General features: G+C 25.8%; 1 protein-coding gene across 2 annotated transcripts; it reads left to right on the forward strand.

The window, feature by feature from the left end:
• The first annotated feature begins 3,438 nt into the window (after positions 1–3,438).
• On the forward strand, positions 3,439–15,057 carry LOC129615237 (transcription factor hamlet-like). Of its 2 annotated transcripts, none has more exons than XM_055530357.1 (4): positions 3,439–3,485; positions 4,980–5,136; positions 12,582–13,622; positions 13,701–15,057. In XM_055530357.1, exons 1-4 carry the CDS (start codon positions 3,454–3,456, stop codon positions 14,814–14,816), a joined length of 2,346 nt encoding a protein of 781 aa, XP_055386332.1. In that variant the 5' UTR covers positions 3,439–3,453; the 3' UTR covers positions 14,817–15,057. The 2 variants fall into 2 exon arrangements, with proteins under 2 accessions (XP_055386332.1, XP_055386333.1); XM_055530358.1 differs by having other exon boundaries at positions 13,704–15,057.
• The last annotated feature ends 366 nt before the right edge of the window (positions 15,058–15,423 follow it).

Consider the following 15,423-nt stretch of genomic DNA (forward strand, 5'->3'; position numbering starts at 1 on the left):
TGCCACAATATTATAAATATTTTTTTCTTCCTATTGTCTTGTATTCTGAAATATTGAAGCGCTTGAATTAAAAATAAATATGATTTACGATTAAAAGTGCTTATATTTTTGTATATAATATGTGTATTACAGTATAATAAAACACAATTATCCTTCTGTCCATATACTTTAATATTGGATTGATGTCATCAAATGAATAAGGCGGACAATTTTGTATATTTTATTATAATTATATAGATTAACAATATTTTCTAAGTATGGTGTAGAAATTTTTTTTCTTTGAAATTATATAAATAATTTACATTAGTTCCTTTAAAGTAGAGTATAAGAAATAATATTTATGGGTGGGAATTGACTAAAGAAATTAATGCACTATATATTTTAACAAATGAATGATTATTATATAACATTTAGAATGTTTTCTGATTATAGGTATTATTTAATATAAAATAGCATGTATTGATGAAGGTGATAAATACATGTAATTTAGTTGATTGATAAATTTGTAAGTAGCACTAGCTTAATATCTATACACTTATCCAGCATTTAGTAAGACAATCTGTTATAAATTAAGGAAATTAAAGAAATTAATAATATTTGGTCAAATTAATCTAGAGGAAATTATAATTTACTCTATAGAGTGGTTCTAAAATATTTTGAAAATTAATTCAAATTAGATCACATATTACTTAATAAGTTAATAATATTTATAAAAATTAAAAAGAATATCCATAATATTCACAGACCTTATTGAGAAAAGTATTAAGACAAAATAATAGAAACAAATTTTAATCCCAGTATTTTATTAAAAATTATTTTAATTTCTTAATTATAATGACAGAACTTGAAAGTATTTTTTTTCCACGTTTCCAATTTAAATTTCAGAAAAATATTTGTTTTAACAATACGTTGTATTTTCAGATATTGCCAGAGATTCCTGAAATATATTTTTTTTTAATTTAATTTCCGACATAGATTTCATACTTGTATACGATTTTCCTAATACCAAGTTATTTTTGCCGGAAAGTATGTAAAGAATATACTTAAATTTTTTTTGTATTTGCTGCTACAGCAACAACAATTTTAAAAAATTCTAGTAGTTTCCAAGTACTAAAATAATTCAAAATCATAATATAGTATTTTTATTATACATGTTATTTATGTTATACATTTATGTTATACTTACACACAGAGTCGTGGAAATTTTGGAACAAACCGTTACAAAACGAACAGTTTTTTTTTAAATTATGTTTAGGCCACTTGCTGGAATTCCGTATGATTTATTAGAAAGAGAACACGAAAAATGTAGAAAATCGAATAATCCGCAATTCGATTTATTTAGAATTCGGAATTTTGAATTTTATAAAACTAAATTAATTTCGGAATTCCGAAATCCTGATTTGAATACTTTAGGACACAATTATTCGCTTTTATTATGGAATAGCTTAAAAGCAAATAAATAAATGATTTATTTTTAAAAATTAGATTTTCGCAAAATTTTGCTTTTAAATTTTTGAAATGTATTCAAATTTTTTTACATATTTCATAAAATTAATTAAATTACAACGAAACCTAAAAATATGTGTTTCAGAGTTACTATAATACTTTTACTACAGCCACTACTTTTCCATGTTTGCAAAATTTAAAAAAAATATTTGTGATTTCGTTACAATAAATAGGGGATATAATTTTTAAAGGGACAAGTAACAATTTTCTTCTGCAGAAATAAGTTTCTGGTGAAGACCTATTTGTGTTAAAAATGTCCGCTTTATATTGTAATTGGACGGACAGACAAAGAGACGGAAGGACGAACTCTCCATCATTAAAATGAATATTTTCATATTTTGATGATACAATGGAAATCTCAGTCTACCAATGATTTGAAAGAAGTACCTGTTATAGAATTTTAATTTATATATAGATACTAATTTTAAGTTACTGCGCATTTACAAATTTTTTTTGTTATTAGTAATCGCGCACACTTTTGAATTTAATAAATTTTTCATGCAATCATGAGCATAAATTTCTAGTAGTCGATACCCTAAGACTTACTTTTTGTTGTTTACTGATTTGATCTAAATATTATTACGATAAAGAGTGTATTTTTATATTTAATTTTTATTTGTGTGGCTACTATTTTTTAATAGTAATTAAGCATATGGCAAATTTCACAAGATGTCATCAGTTAAAAAAAAAAATTTTAATTGCAGTAAAATTAAAGAAGAAATTTGTTTACAGAAGTTAAAAAACAAATTTTAATTGTATACGTAAAACTAGTTGAGTTTTAGGTCTAATATATTCAAAATTTGCTGCTCTGCCTGATAGTAATTTGTTTTAAAAGCTTTGTGTTCTAGTAATAAATTATAGCTGAAAATAAAGCAATGCGAAATGAGGATTTTTCGGATACTCGTTTCTTTGTCATGTATTCGAAGAAATTCTGCATTGAATCCATTCACATTTAAATCCGAAAACATATCGTAAATGAGCTTTTCAGCGACTTCTTACCATAACAGACTGACAATATTTTATTTACAAACTATTCTTCTTTCTTTTTTAAAAGTCCTTCAAATTTAAACTGAAATGAATCAAAACAAGATTGAAGGTAAAATGAACGTAATAATTAACAATTAAAGTTCAATCAAGTAAAAATGTTTTTGTATACAAAAGAAAAATAAAAAAATCATGTGAATTTAGATGCTTATCAGAGCATGTATTGTATCTACATACATTGTACATAACATTATTATATATGTAATTAACGTGAACACAAGTGTTGTAGACCTCTTCACGAGGACTTCCCAAACAACAAAATAAATTGTTATTGTCTTCGTTAAATTTTAGGTCATTTAAATTGAAATATACATACATACATGGTAAATAATTTAAAACACGGACACGTTCGGTTTATTTGAACGCGTGGTTAAAATATTGAATTATGTTTGGGTAAATAAACTATGCATGTAAACTCATATACAATTTTATTAATTGGAAATTGTCTTAAAAAATTGTACATTATTTTGAAAATTTTCCCATATGGAAATAATAGAATTTTTTTTTCAAATTCAACATTGCGGCTTCTTTTAATTGATTTGTTGTTCATTACACTTGTGATTGATAACAAAAAGTAACCTTTGAATTATAATTATGTTGTAATTTGATGTCTAAAATTTTATTTTTTTAAGAGATTAATCAACATAAAACTATTCGTTAAATTGGTATTTGATTGTAGATTTCTTTGATTGGGGTGCTCAATATTAATATTTTCAATTTGAACTCCAGAAAACCGTGGTATTATATGAGCGAAAATATTTTGTGTAATTAATGAAGTATTTGAAGCAAATTTAAATTCAGTGATTTGAAAAAGTCATGAGTACCAAATCGTGGTGCAAAACAAGTTGATTGTTATATTAATGAATCGTTGACTATATCAAGGAAGCTTACAGTAACATTTGCATGAATAGTTTGCATTACGACCAATCCTCTCGGTATGTTCAAAAATTAGATAACTTCACGGTCTACATTTCGAATTATATATTCGCGGTGGAAAGATTTCAGATTTAAAACCGCTTAGTATATTTTCTTAGTATATTTTTCAATTTTTATTCTAATTTTTATATGGAAGAAATTATTAAAGAAATTAAGCCACGTTCAAAGAAGAATATATTTTTTTGTCAGATTTAGAGTTCTATTATGATTTATTGCTAAACCAACATTTTAATACACCTAAATGCAACAAAACCACAAAAATAAACTAGAAATAAGTGTGTAGAAATAAGTGTATGGAGTTTGTGCACCTACTTAAAGGAGTCTGCGGTATGAACCTGTATACATTCTTGCTCAGGTTGAAATTCTGTGTTAATTAAAAAGCGCCCGTCTATGCACTCGATAGATAAATCAAAAACGAAAAAAACGTATTTCTTAAATTTCAGAAATCGTTTAATTTCTGCCAAGAACGGCTGCTATTGTAGGTGGCCGCTATAGAACTGAAAATCACTTTAAGATTAATTTAAAAAGTTCATTGTGATCTCATATATTCATATATTATCTTTGTAACATAGCTATAAGACATACAGAAACATTTGGAACTTTCTATCTTAATTTAAAACAAATTTTGTTCTAGCAACAGATAGTTTTTGCTTCATTTTTGTACTGAATTCACTTTCAACGGCATAGAAGGGTTTAAAATTTAACAAAATATGGGGTAGATTCTCAGAAAACCTAGTCAATCCAATTGGAAGAGGAATAGTTTTATTATTTCTTTAACATAACATTGGCATTTAAATTACTATTCGTGATAAAAAGCTATCATTGCAATGAAAAATATAAAAAGTAACAAAAATGCAAATAAAAAAATATTTCACCTAGAAAACCGCAAACTATAACTGTAAAGGATATTTTTATTATAATTATAGCTTTATTATTTCATTTGTTTGCATAGATGAGCGCATTTAAGGGTATTCATAGTTAGTTCTTGTTGTTTTTTTAATGGTTTCATCTTATAAATAATTCAGAAATCACAAACATAAAAAAGGAAAGCCACTTAATGTATGAAAAATTATTAAAACGTTGAAGTGATTTAATTACATATTATTTTGGGTTAACATGCATATTCACATATGTTTGAGTACCCACTCTATCGGATTTATAAAAATCAAAACCAATTATTCTTCACTAATTGTAAGCGCAAATAGTAGTTAGTTTTTGTCATCACTAGTAATTTTGATTAATTTTCAGCTCATAATAAATTCAATATTTTTAATGGATTTTTATAGTATTTTTTTTTTTAAGAGCAAAGGGGAGCGAATTTATAAAGAATTAATTTGATTTATTCAAATCCTAGCTATTTTAAATATTTACGTTCGAATGTATATAGTGATTTATATAAGAATATTTAAATAAAGAATTTTTAATATTTATAAAATCAGAAATCAATATTAATTTAATAATAACCAATTTTATTTTTCCTTAACAACTTACAGTTTAGAAGATCATCTTGTTGTTGAACATCATTATCCAAAAGGAGTTTCCGTTTGTGAATTGTGTCAAAAAAGTTTTTGTCATCGGCCATCTTTATTAAGGCATCGAGCTGTATCGCACGGTGAAATAAAAAAATTTCCTTGTGAAAATTGTTCAAAAGTGAGTATTTATTTGCTTTTTTAAAATAGGAACTTATAAAATACACGAACACGCTTATTTAATTTTAATTTGAATATCATATGACTTTGAAAGTTTTCATAATCTGTTATCTAAATAAAAGCATAGCTACATAATGCTAACCTTAATTCAGCAACTATAACACTTAATCATATTTTATTGAAAGTGAAATCCTCCTCATTTATCATTCATTTTTTAACTCTAAAGTATCTTATATGATTAAAATAAATAACTTTTAAATTAATTTTTTCATGAATCCATGATTTTTACCCACTCATTGAAATTCTATTATAGGTATGGATAGGTAGAATGTGGGGATCGTCTTTACTTACCATACAAAAACTTCCCTTAAATAATTATTAAGTTGGAGAGAAGTTAAGAATAATGATTTAAGTACTGATTTTAAGCATTATAAGGGTATTCGCCAAAAAGGAAGCTTTTATATACCTAGTTATTTATTAAACATTTTTTCGCCGCACTTTACAATCTTTCTCACCAATACACCGTTATTAAATTCTCAATATTAAATCAATCAATACACCGCTATTAAATTCTCCTTTATACAAATAAAATATTGACTATAGAATTGATAGTATACTTACGGACATGTACAAAATATTTTACATGCGTTATGCGTTCAAACACCCCAGGGAAGATGATAGACAAATTTAGGTCACGAAAACCAACTAAATTAAAAAGATAACCAAAACATACGCATAAACTATTAAAATTATTGTTTATTATCAACCGCATGTAGCTACGTATATGCCATGTTACAGTTTGACTGAGAATCGTTTATGTATCCATTACTTGCATGTGTATGTCTTAACTATACATAAACATAGTCATTAATATATAATTAATGAATAATCGAAATAATAAAAAAAATTTATATAAAATTTTACTCCATTAAAATTTCAAGATTTTATTTATTTTATTTTACGATAAGTTTGGTATACATATACAAATACACTTAAATTATCGAAAATATTTAAAAAAGATTAATAAAATAAAATCGATTGCGATATTTTTACATATTATATTTATGTCGAATAAGATCGATAATACCATTTGCATGCATGTACGTTATTAATAATATTATATTATTTCTTACTTTTGTAATATCATCACCACCCACATGTAATTTGCGATGGGCATAAATGTACATATATGTACATATATGTAAAAAAAGGAGAAAAAAAAATAAGAGTGAAATATAATAATTTTATCACAATATTTCAAAGAAGCTTTTATTTTAACGCATTTTATGGTGGGAAGAAATATAAAAATTAAAAAAATTATTCTAAAATTTTTAACTCGTCTGTTTGTAATATTAAAAAGTTTTCTATAAAAATTTATTTGAATTAGAAATTTTAAGGCATGCTTAATGATATTTTGTGTTTCAATTTATTTACTTATGTTTAAATATATATACTTGAGTATGTGTACTAGATATAGATTTTAATATGTAGTATGTTCTTTTATTATGTAGGTATATACAAGTGACGTATGTACATATATGCAATGTTTCATATGCTTGCAATATCTACGAAATATCTTTAATTTTTTGGGATAAACGGATAAGGGAACGAAATAATAACTTATTATTTACGGTATTCATCTGACAAAAGGTGCAGGTACCGGTCTTAAAAATAAAACAATAAATATGACAGGCTGGTCGTCGCCTAGTTAACTCGATAACCTGTAAAATTATTGCTTAATTTAAGGTCAAGCATAAAATCCGAGTGCCCCCAAGTAGAACAAAAAAAAATTTACTGTATACAATGTACATCCCTTGTTAAAAAATACTGAAATTTATATTAAAAAGGCCCTAACAATCAATCATGAAAGAACTAAATTCAATAATTTTCTAAACTTTAAATAGGTTTCGTATTGTATAATTACGGTTTCTAAATTAGGTACATATATTTTTAGAAAATTAGTATTAAAGTACATACCTACTTACAAATATTGCTCAAATTGTAAACGATATTATTACATGAATCTTTGCAATCTTGAAATGCTTCTAGTAAGCACAAAATTTAATATTTCCAATAAATTTTTACGATTTTCGGATACTAAAGAAATTAGACAGAAATTTTTCAATACCTTAGCGACCTACAAAATATCCTAAATTAATTATCAATTTATTAATTATTTTGTTATATGTTCCATAATTTCGTGGACAACTATGAAAACGGGAATATTTTTTACTTAAAATTTTTTAAAATTAGAAAAAAACCTACAATTCAAAAATAAAGTCAAATTATTATCTAAGATAAAAGAATATTATTTTTTTTTTTTCAATTTTATCTTACCTGATCTATTAAATATTTTTCATACATGTACATATAAGCTTAAAGTAATATAAATCCGTAATCAAACAATTGACACGTATTTTCAATTAGAGATCCTCTGTGCAACTATACTCACTGAAGTTTACAATAATATTTTTTTTTTGTATTGTTGTTTCACCTCCGGCTAGAATTATAATTCAAAAATATTTAAGTACATGTAGGTATATTATAGATATTTAATATATATGTACATTTACGGTGTAGGTATCTATATTTTACTATTGTATTGAATTTCCCTCTTAATTTTAAAATTTTATATTTTTACGGTAATCTACGGTCGTCATCAAAATTTCGGTATATTATACATACATTAAAATTAATACAAGAGCACATAATTCAAAATCGTAGGTACATATATAATATGTGATGGATTCTTCTCAGAAAATCAATAATAAAATCTATAGCAAAAACATCTTAAAGAAAACTTTTAATTTTCATTTCAATGGCGTGTGATCAAAAGGTGTTTTTCAGTTCATAGTTTTTTGTTGGTTAAAAATTTGATGCTCGCATTTCATTTATTTGAATTCATCATTTTATTATTTAAATGTTCCTATAAATGGATCACACCTCAAAAAATAAAATTAAAATAACAAAAAAAAAAAACAAAAAATTCCATTTTGAATTGAAATTTGAATTAATTTTGGATATTATTTTGGATATTTTTTTTGTGTATTATTTGAAGATTTTTTTTAAAATAACCAATTTATGCTCCAAATATTTTCTTATAGCTCAATATTACCATCAAGTCCCCGTAATTTTTTGAATCGTGAAGTGCATTCGTATTTGATCAAATTGTAAAATTTATGCAAATTTTCAATTAGCCACTTTTAATTACCACTCTAAATCTGAAAAATTGATTTTATATCAAATTTTTAAGTAGAATTTTGTTAAATTGTGCCCATTTAAAGACACTCAAAATTAGCATTCGAATTTCCTTAGCTTTTTTAGTATATTGGAATAAAAGTTACTTACGTCTATCGTTGGAAAAATCTAAGATAAGAAACTATTGTGAATATATTTTAATATTTTCTACAGTAAACATAAATTTTTCTATGGAATCCGATTGCTTTCTTTTTTATTTTTCACAAAAATATTTAAAATTGGTGCTTGATCAAATATACACTTAAAATTCTGATTTAAACGAATAGTTTTATTCTAGAAAAATGGATGTATTCGTGTCAACTACAAAATTATTGCAACTAGTCACCTAATAAAAATTTTTTTGAGGCCATCCTGTAAAAAATTATTTCAAATAATAAATTTCTTAATTTTAATGTGAAAATAGAAATAAAAGTAAAAAGAAAAAAATTGTAACACCCGCGTAATAACTTCAAGTTTTCATTTGACATCACTTATATTATAATAATATAGATTAATGTTTAAGTGAGCCTATCTGTGTCTTATTTGCTATTTATGGTATGATTATACAATGTATAATGGAAAGTGTGCTATCAAAATGGTATTCTTTATCAATACCGTAATCACATATACAGGTATTTTGAAAAAAAAATAAAAAGAATTTGAATGGCTTAACGTCGTCTATTCTTTTTTTTTGTGTATATAACCTTTAAAGGTGCGCACACTCCTAATTATATCATTTTTTTTCTTTTAAAAAAATTTTTACTAGTTATGTATTTAATAGATTTGAGGGTATGTCATCTTTTCAAATAAAACGAGAGCAAAAATATTACAATAATATATTAGATATTTAGATTAGTAAAAGTAAGGACAAAAATAATTATAAAAAAAATCTTTGTTACCATAAATGGAACTGTGAAAGTAAAATTATTCGAAAGAAAAAAGACTATTATTAATATAGCCTAGCCATCCAACTTTTTAGTAATTTTTATTTCTATAATTTTTTCTTAAATAAAATAATGAGCACGAATTCTTGATAAATTCTGTGTGAATTTAAAACACTTGCGATTTATAAAGCTTTGGGCGCAGGTTTTGGTGAATTGTTTCATATAACGGGCCCAACTCAGGCCTTTTCAATACATAATTCTTGATTTCATGATCTTGGAAGAGGAACATTAACTTCCATCGAATTTTCATAATAGTAAACTGACTCACTGATTTGTACGTCATTTACGTTTCATGCCAAGAGTTTTTTGTATCTTTTTATAATTGAGGTAGATAAATAAAATGTTGTTTCGTGCCCAAAAATTTTAATATTAAAAGGCAAACTGACATTGTAACTAAGGTGAAATGCTATTCCTAGGGTAGTTGCAACCAGTCAATTAAAAGGCAGGCAATTACATTAGTGTTAATCTATCTGCACAATTATTGTAGACTATTTTCTTATTCAGATTCACATAATACATAAATTTTATTTTTAATTTTTTTTTTGGAATTAAATTTCAACTTAGTTTTAAAAGTTAAAATTCCGATTGTTAGAAGCTCAAACTCCTATAAAATTTTTTTTTTTAAATGAATGAAAGCAAAATAAGAGTTAGAATGTTGAAATAGAAAAATTAGTAGGTATCATATTTGCATTATAATGCCATACCATGTTAATAATATAAAAGATGCATTCTTTAACCAAGATAATTTTAATCTTACAAAAAAAAAATTAATAAAACTTAAGTAGTTGTGTGTTGTGTTACTCAACAATGTAAAAGAGAAGCAAGAAATTTTATTGTAAATTGAAAATTGTGCTCATTTTAAGACATTTTTTTTTTTTTCATAAAAAAATTCGATTGGTATTTGAATGATAAAAATCTCCACTTTTAATATTATTATATGAAAAATAGCCTAAAGCTATGCAAACGCAAGTTACAAACCACATAAAAAAAAAATATAAAAACATAATAAGTATCATATTTATTTAATTTGTTTTTTTTTTCTATTTTTATTATTTCCTAATGTTTATATGTTGTATACATTAATATTTAAATTGATCGCCCCAACATTTTCATAATAAATTTTTTCTATATTAGCTGTATTAGATATCGATCAAAGAAATATATAAATATAGTAGTATACACATGACTGTAAAAAATATAAATTTTTAAGCTTCTTGCTATATGTTAAACAGAAATTAGTACATATTTCTGTCACAATAATTGTATATATATATATATATTTGTATGGATGTATATATGTGAAGACATAAACGCGCTAGGCGATATTAATATATCTTTAATAAACATTTGAACAAAACAGAGGCAATCGTATTAAAATTTAATATTGGACAAAAATTTAAATGAGAATAAAATTATGAAAAATATAAAAAATTAATATTTTTGCAATTGATTCAAGATTATTTTAAAATTGTATTTGGTATTAATGTATTTGTGTTTTAACACACTATCTATGTTAACATTAAGTATTTGAAGCTATGTATTAAAAATCCTTTAAATGCCTAAATGAGAACACACATATACACGTGCATGTATATATAAAAAATATAATTAATATTTTGATTAAAAATAAGAATGCCAATTATACATTTTATACACTCACTTGTATGTATTTTCAATACTTTTGGACTGGTTATTTGCAACATGATTGTTACTATAATATTTCACACTTTTAAAGGTGTGATCACTTGTATTTTTTATCAATATCATAATAATCATATCCATTTTACGATATTGCAAAATTACTTATTCACCATAATAATTATTATTAAAATTTCAACCTTCAATATTATTAGCTATTCGTTAATATCCATAAAAATGTTCTGGATGATTGAATTTTTGTTATTCTAACACCAAATAAACCAGTGCTAATTATTAAAGAGAAAGAAAAATAGAAAAAAAAAAAACACCTAGGTATAAAAATAATGTTAAAACAAAAACTCAAAGAGAGTAAAACAATAATAAGAGATGGAATTTTTTTTTTTAATTTTTTCTCAATTGAAAGAGAATAAAAATGACATTGTTGCCGTTTTAAGTGTTTGGTTTTAATGTGTTCAGTTTTACAATATAATACATTTTTGTTGCATAGCTGGTGTAATTATTACATTAATCTTTATAAGTAAACAAGTAGGTACAATTAAAATCATATTTACGTAATTTTTCATTTTTAAAGATATCAATCATAAATTTGTATTTTTGCTCCTTACGTACTACTGATTTTAAGGTGGAGTGAAAAATTTGATTGAATAAAATAATAAGTAAATAAATTATTTTATAAAATTAATTGAAAATAAACAGTAGAGTTCTAATACTGTTAAATTTTGCTTGTAAAATAATTGAGTAAGCAAATAGCGGTTAAAAAATTACAATACTGTGTCGAGTAAGGACGATTTAATTTGTCGATAAATAGAGACTTAAGTCATAAATAATATTTTTGAGTCCTTCTCAAGCCTAAATTCAAATTATTCAAAATGAAATTTTGACTCCATCTTATATTACTTTCGAATAGCCTCAAAAACTGATCTACCGTAAAAACATTGAAAATTCACTATGACTGCTCATGCTGAGAAATAATTTATCTTGATATTTTTTGTTTTTTTTTTTTTTATTTTTTTCATTATATTATTGTTAATGTTATGATAATTGTTGCTTAATTCAAGTGCTTTAAGATTGCATATAATTTGTTGTTAATTCATTATCAGCTGATACCCAACATAACCGATACAATTTACTTTATTTATTTTACGTAGATATATTTAAAATCTAAATATTTTTTTGAAAAAGTATAACGACACCAATGAAAATGGAAAATAAAAATAAATTCCAAAAATAAAAAATTAAAAACTGTAACACAGTCTCAAAGTAAAAATAAAAAAAATAACCCTACACAAAAATGTGCGTAATCATTTGCCACTCAGAAATCATTCAAAGATTAATCGAAAATAATTGTAGCATTATTATCAAACACGGTTTTGTACCCAATATTTATATAGTACATTTATTTTAAAGTGTGCGTATTTTAGACACAACTACCTGTACAACCACTCTTACATCTGTAATTTTTTGAACTTTTCTTTTGTATTTCTCCTTCCAGTCAAACAAATTGTGAATTCAGATTAATTTACTTGTATAACTTTTTCAAATTGTTTTTCTATTTGCTATTTACTACTTTTTCGTTTTTTCATAATTTTTTTTTTTATTATTTTAGGTATACCGTGATCCATCAATTCTTCAACGACATATTCGTGCTCATCACGTTGGCGCTAGAAGTCACGTTTGTGATGAATGTGGTAAAACATTTGGTACATCATCAGGATTAAAGCAACACACACATATACATTCATCTGTTAAACCATTTCGTTGTGCAGTTTGTAGAAAAGCGTATACACAATTTTCAAATTTATGCCGACATAGACGAATGCATGCCGATTGTCAAACACAAGTTACATGTTCAAAGTGCGGTCAAAGTTTCGGAACAGCGTCATCATTATCAAAACATAAAAGATTTTGTGATCCGAATAGTACGATATCTTCTCATCATTTATCATCAAATCATCAACAGCATCGTACACATTCAAGTGATGTTAGGAGAAGTCGTATGCCATCCCAATTGAGTACAAGTAGCGGGTCTTCTTCTAATAATATTGATCAACCGCATACACAATCATTAGTGTCAGGAGTAAATAGTGCTTTGGGACATAATATACCGTCAGCTATGAGTACACCACCGAATCCATTTTTAATGTTTCGTGGACCTCCACCATTTTTTCCGCCTGGATTCCCACCCTATGGTTTGCCTATGGGCATGTTTCCGCAAACACCAGCTCAAGCGCCTAACTTTCAGTTGCTCTTACAAAAGCCCAATTTGGATTTACCGATGTCTACAGTGAAAAAGGAAGAAAAAATATCACCAATATCTGGAAATCGAAGTTTAGATTTTCCAAATTTTTCCTCTAATAATGGTCACAACAAAACAACAACAAATCAATTAGGAGGAAATGATATTAACTTAACAAATGGCAGAAGTTTATCACAACATTTAGTGGAAAACAATAAAATCAAAAATGAAACGAAAAATTCGATTGATAATAATAAAATCAAATTCGAACAACGTTCACCTCGAAGTTCAAGACAATCACAAAGTTCAGATGATGACACAAATCAGTCTATCATTAATTTAAAATTAACAGCTTCTGGTACCAGTGGAGGTTTAGATATTGATGACGGTAGAGAGACTCCCGAAGATAAGGTAATTTATAGTTAATTACTTTGTAATTATTTTGAGTATATTTATTTAAATATATCAAACCTTAATTTTCTTTTCTAGAAGCCCATTAATGTGACTAGTCCTTCTCCAAGCAGTGAAAGATCAGTTAAAACGAATTCTAGTTCACCTCCAACTGAACAACCTTTAGATTTGACAATGACACGAAAAGAGCCAATTTTGGGCAAACGACGTTTACTTTCTTCACCCAATTCGACTTCAAGAGAACAAGTTGAAGACCTTATAACAACACCTGAAACACATTTCTCAAGTAAGAGAATGGCAGTATCACCAACCCCGTCAAACCAAAGAATACCAGAAATTTCAACTGGACCAAATAGTCCAGCACATTCAATAACACCAGGACCAACACCATCCCCTTCACCACCGGGACCGCCAATAACATGTCCACGTCCTATACATCCTATGCTATTAGAAGCTATTTATCGTCCTAATACAACAGCAGCAGCTGCTGCAGTTGCTTTCCAAAGACCATTTCCTTTTTTAGGGTCAATGGGTGGTCGGCCAGCCGGCTTTGATCATTTACTAGCCGTACAACAACATCATCATCATCAACATCACCAACATCAACGAAATGGACCGTTTCCGCCCAAACCATTTCATGAAGCTCTAATGGCAGCCGGTGGTTTATCTGTTGGATTAACTGTAGGTGGTAAAATTAAAGATCGTTATACTTGTAAATATTGTGGTAAAGTATTTCCACGATCAGCTAATTTAACACGTCATTTAAGAACTCATACTGGCGAACAACCATATAAATGTAAATACTGCGAACGTTCCTTTAGTATTTCAAGTAATTTACAACGTCATGTTAGAAATATACATAATAAAGAGAGACCATTTAAATGTCATTTATGTGATCGTTGTTTCGGACAACAAACAAATTTAGATCGTCATCTTAAAAAACATGAAGCTGATGCCAATGGTTTAAGTTTGGCTATTGGTGATTCACCATCATCAACGGAAGCTGAACGTGAAGATGCATGTGATGAAATACGTTTATTTATGGGAAAAGTAACATATTCAGGTGGTATTTATACACCAGTGAGTTTTGGTGGTGGGGATCATGAAACTGAGGATACAACAGATGCTGACAACGATGTATGCAATAACAACGAATCAATAAATAATGATGCACCTATTGAAGTGACAACATAGAAGTACTTATATAATTTAATGGAAAATATTATTTAATAATAGTAATTATGATATAGAAAACAAAGAAGTTGCTGGTCAAATCATTTTAGATTTAAGTCGGAAATATGAAAATATTTTAAATTGAAAAGAAACAAAATTATTATAGCTGAAAAAATTATATCCAACGAAAATTAAAGTAAAAAAAATTATGTTAAATAAAATAATTAGAAATTTAAGATTTTGTGAAAAAAAAAATTAAAATTGTTATGTTAAAAACAAAAGTTGTTTTTTTTTTAGTATCTAGTTTTAATACACTTAATGAATAACTTATGTATAGTTAATTTTAAAATTTATAATATTGTGTAAATAGTATTAAAATTTAAAATCATTCATACGCATCCATTCCCTTTACAAAAACAAGATAAAAAAACATACCAAAATTATGTATTAAAAAATTATTCAAAAATTTATTCTCACCACTTTTTAGTATTTATTTAGAGTTTTTTAAATAATTTTTATTAAAAAACTAATTAGGTAGCACATGTGAAGAACTTTTTGTGAGCAAAAAATTTTTTTTTAGATAATGTATTTGTAATAAGCCAGTACACGCATATTTATTAAATTTATT

This window comes from Condylostylus longicornis, unplaced genomic scaffold (assembly GCF_029603195.1).
Source record: "Condylostylus longicornis isolate FDR11 unplaced genomic scaffold, ASM2960319v2 ptg000135l, whole genome shotgun sequence".
NCBI classification, from domain to species: Eukaryota; Metazoa; Arthropoda; class Insecta; order Diptera; family Dolichopodidae; genus Condylostylus; species Condylostylus longicornis.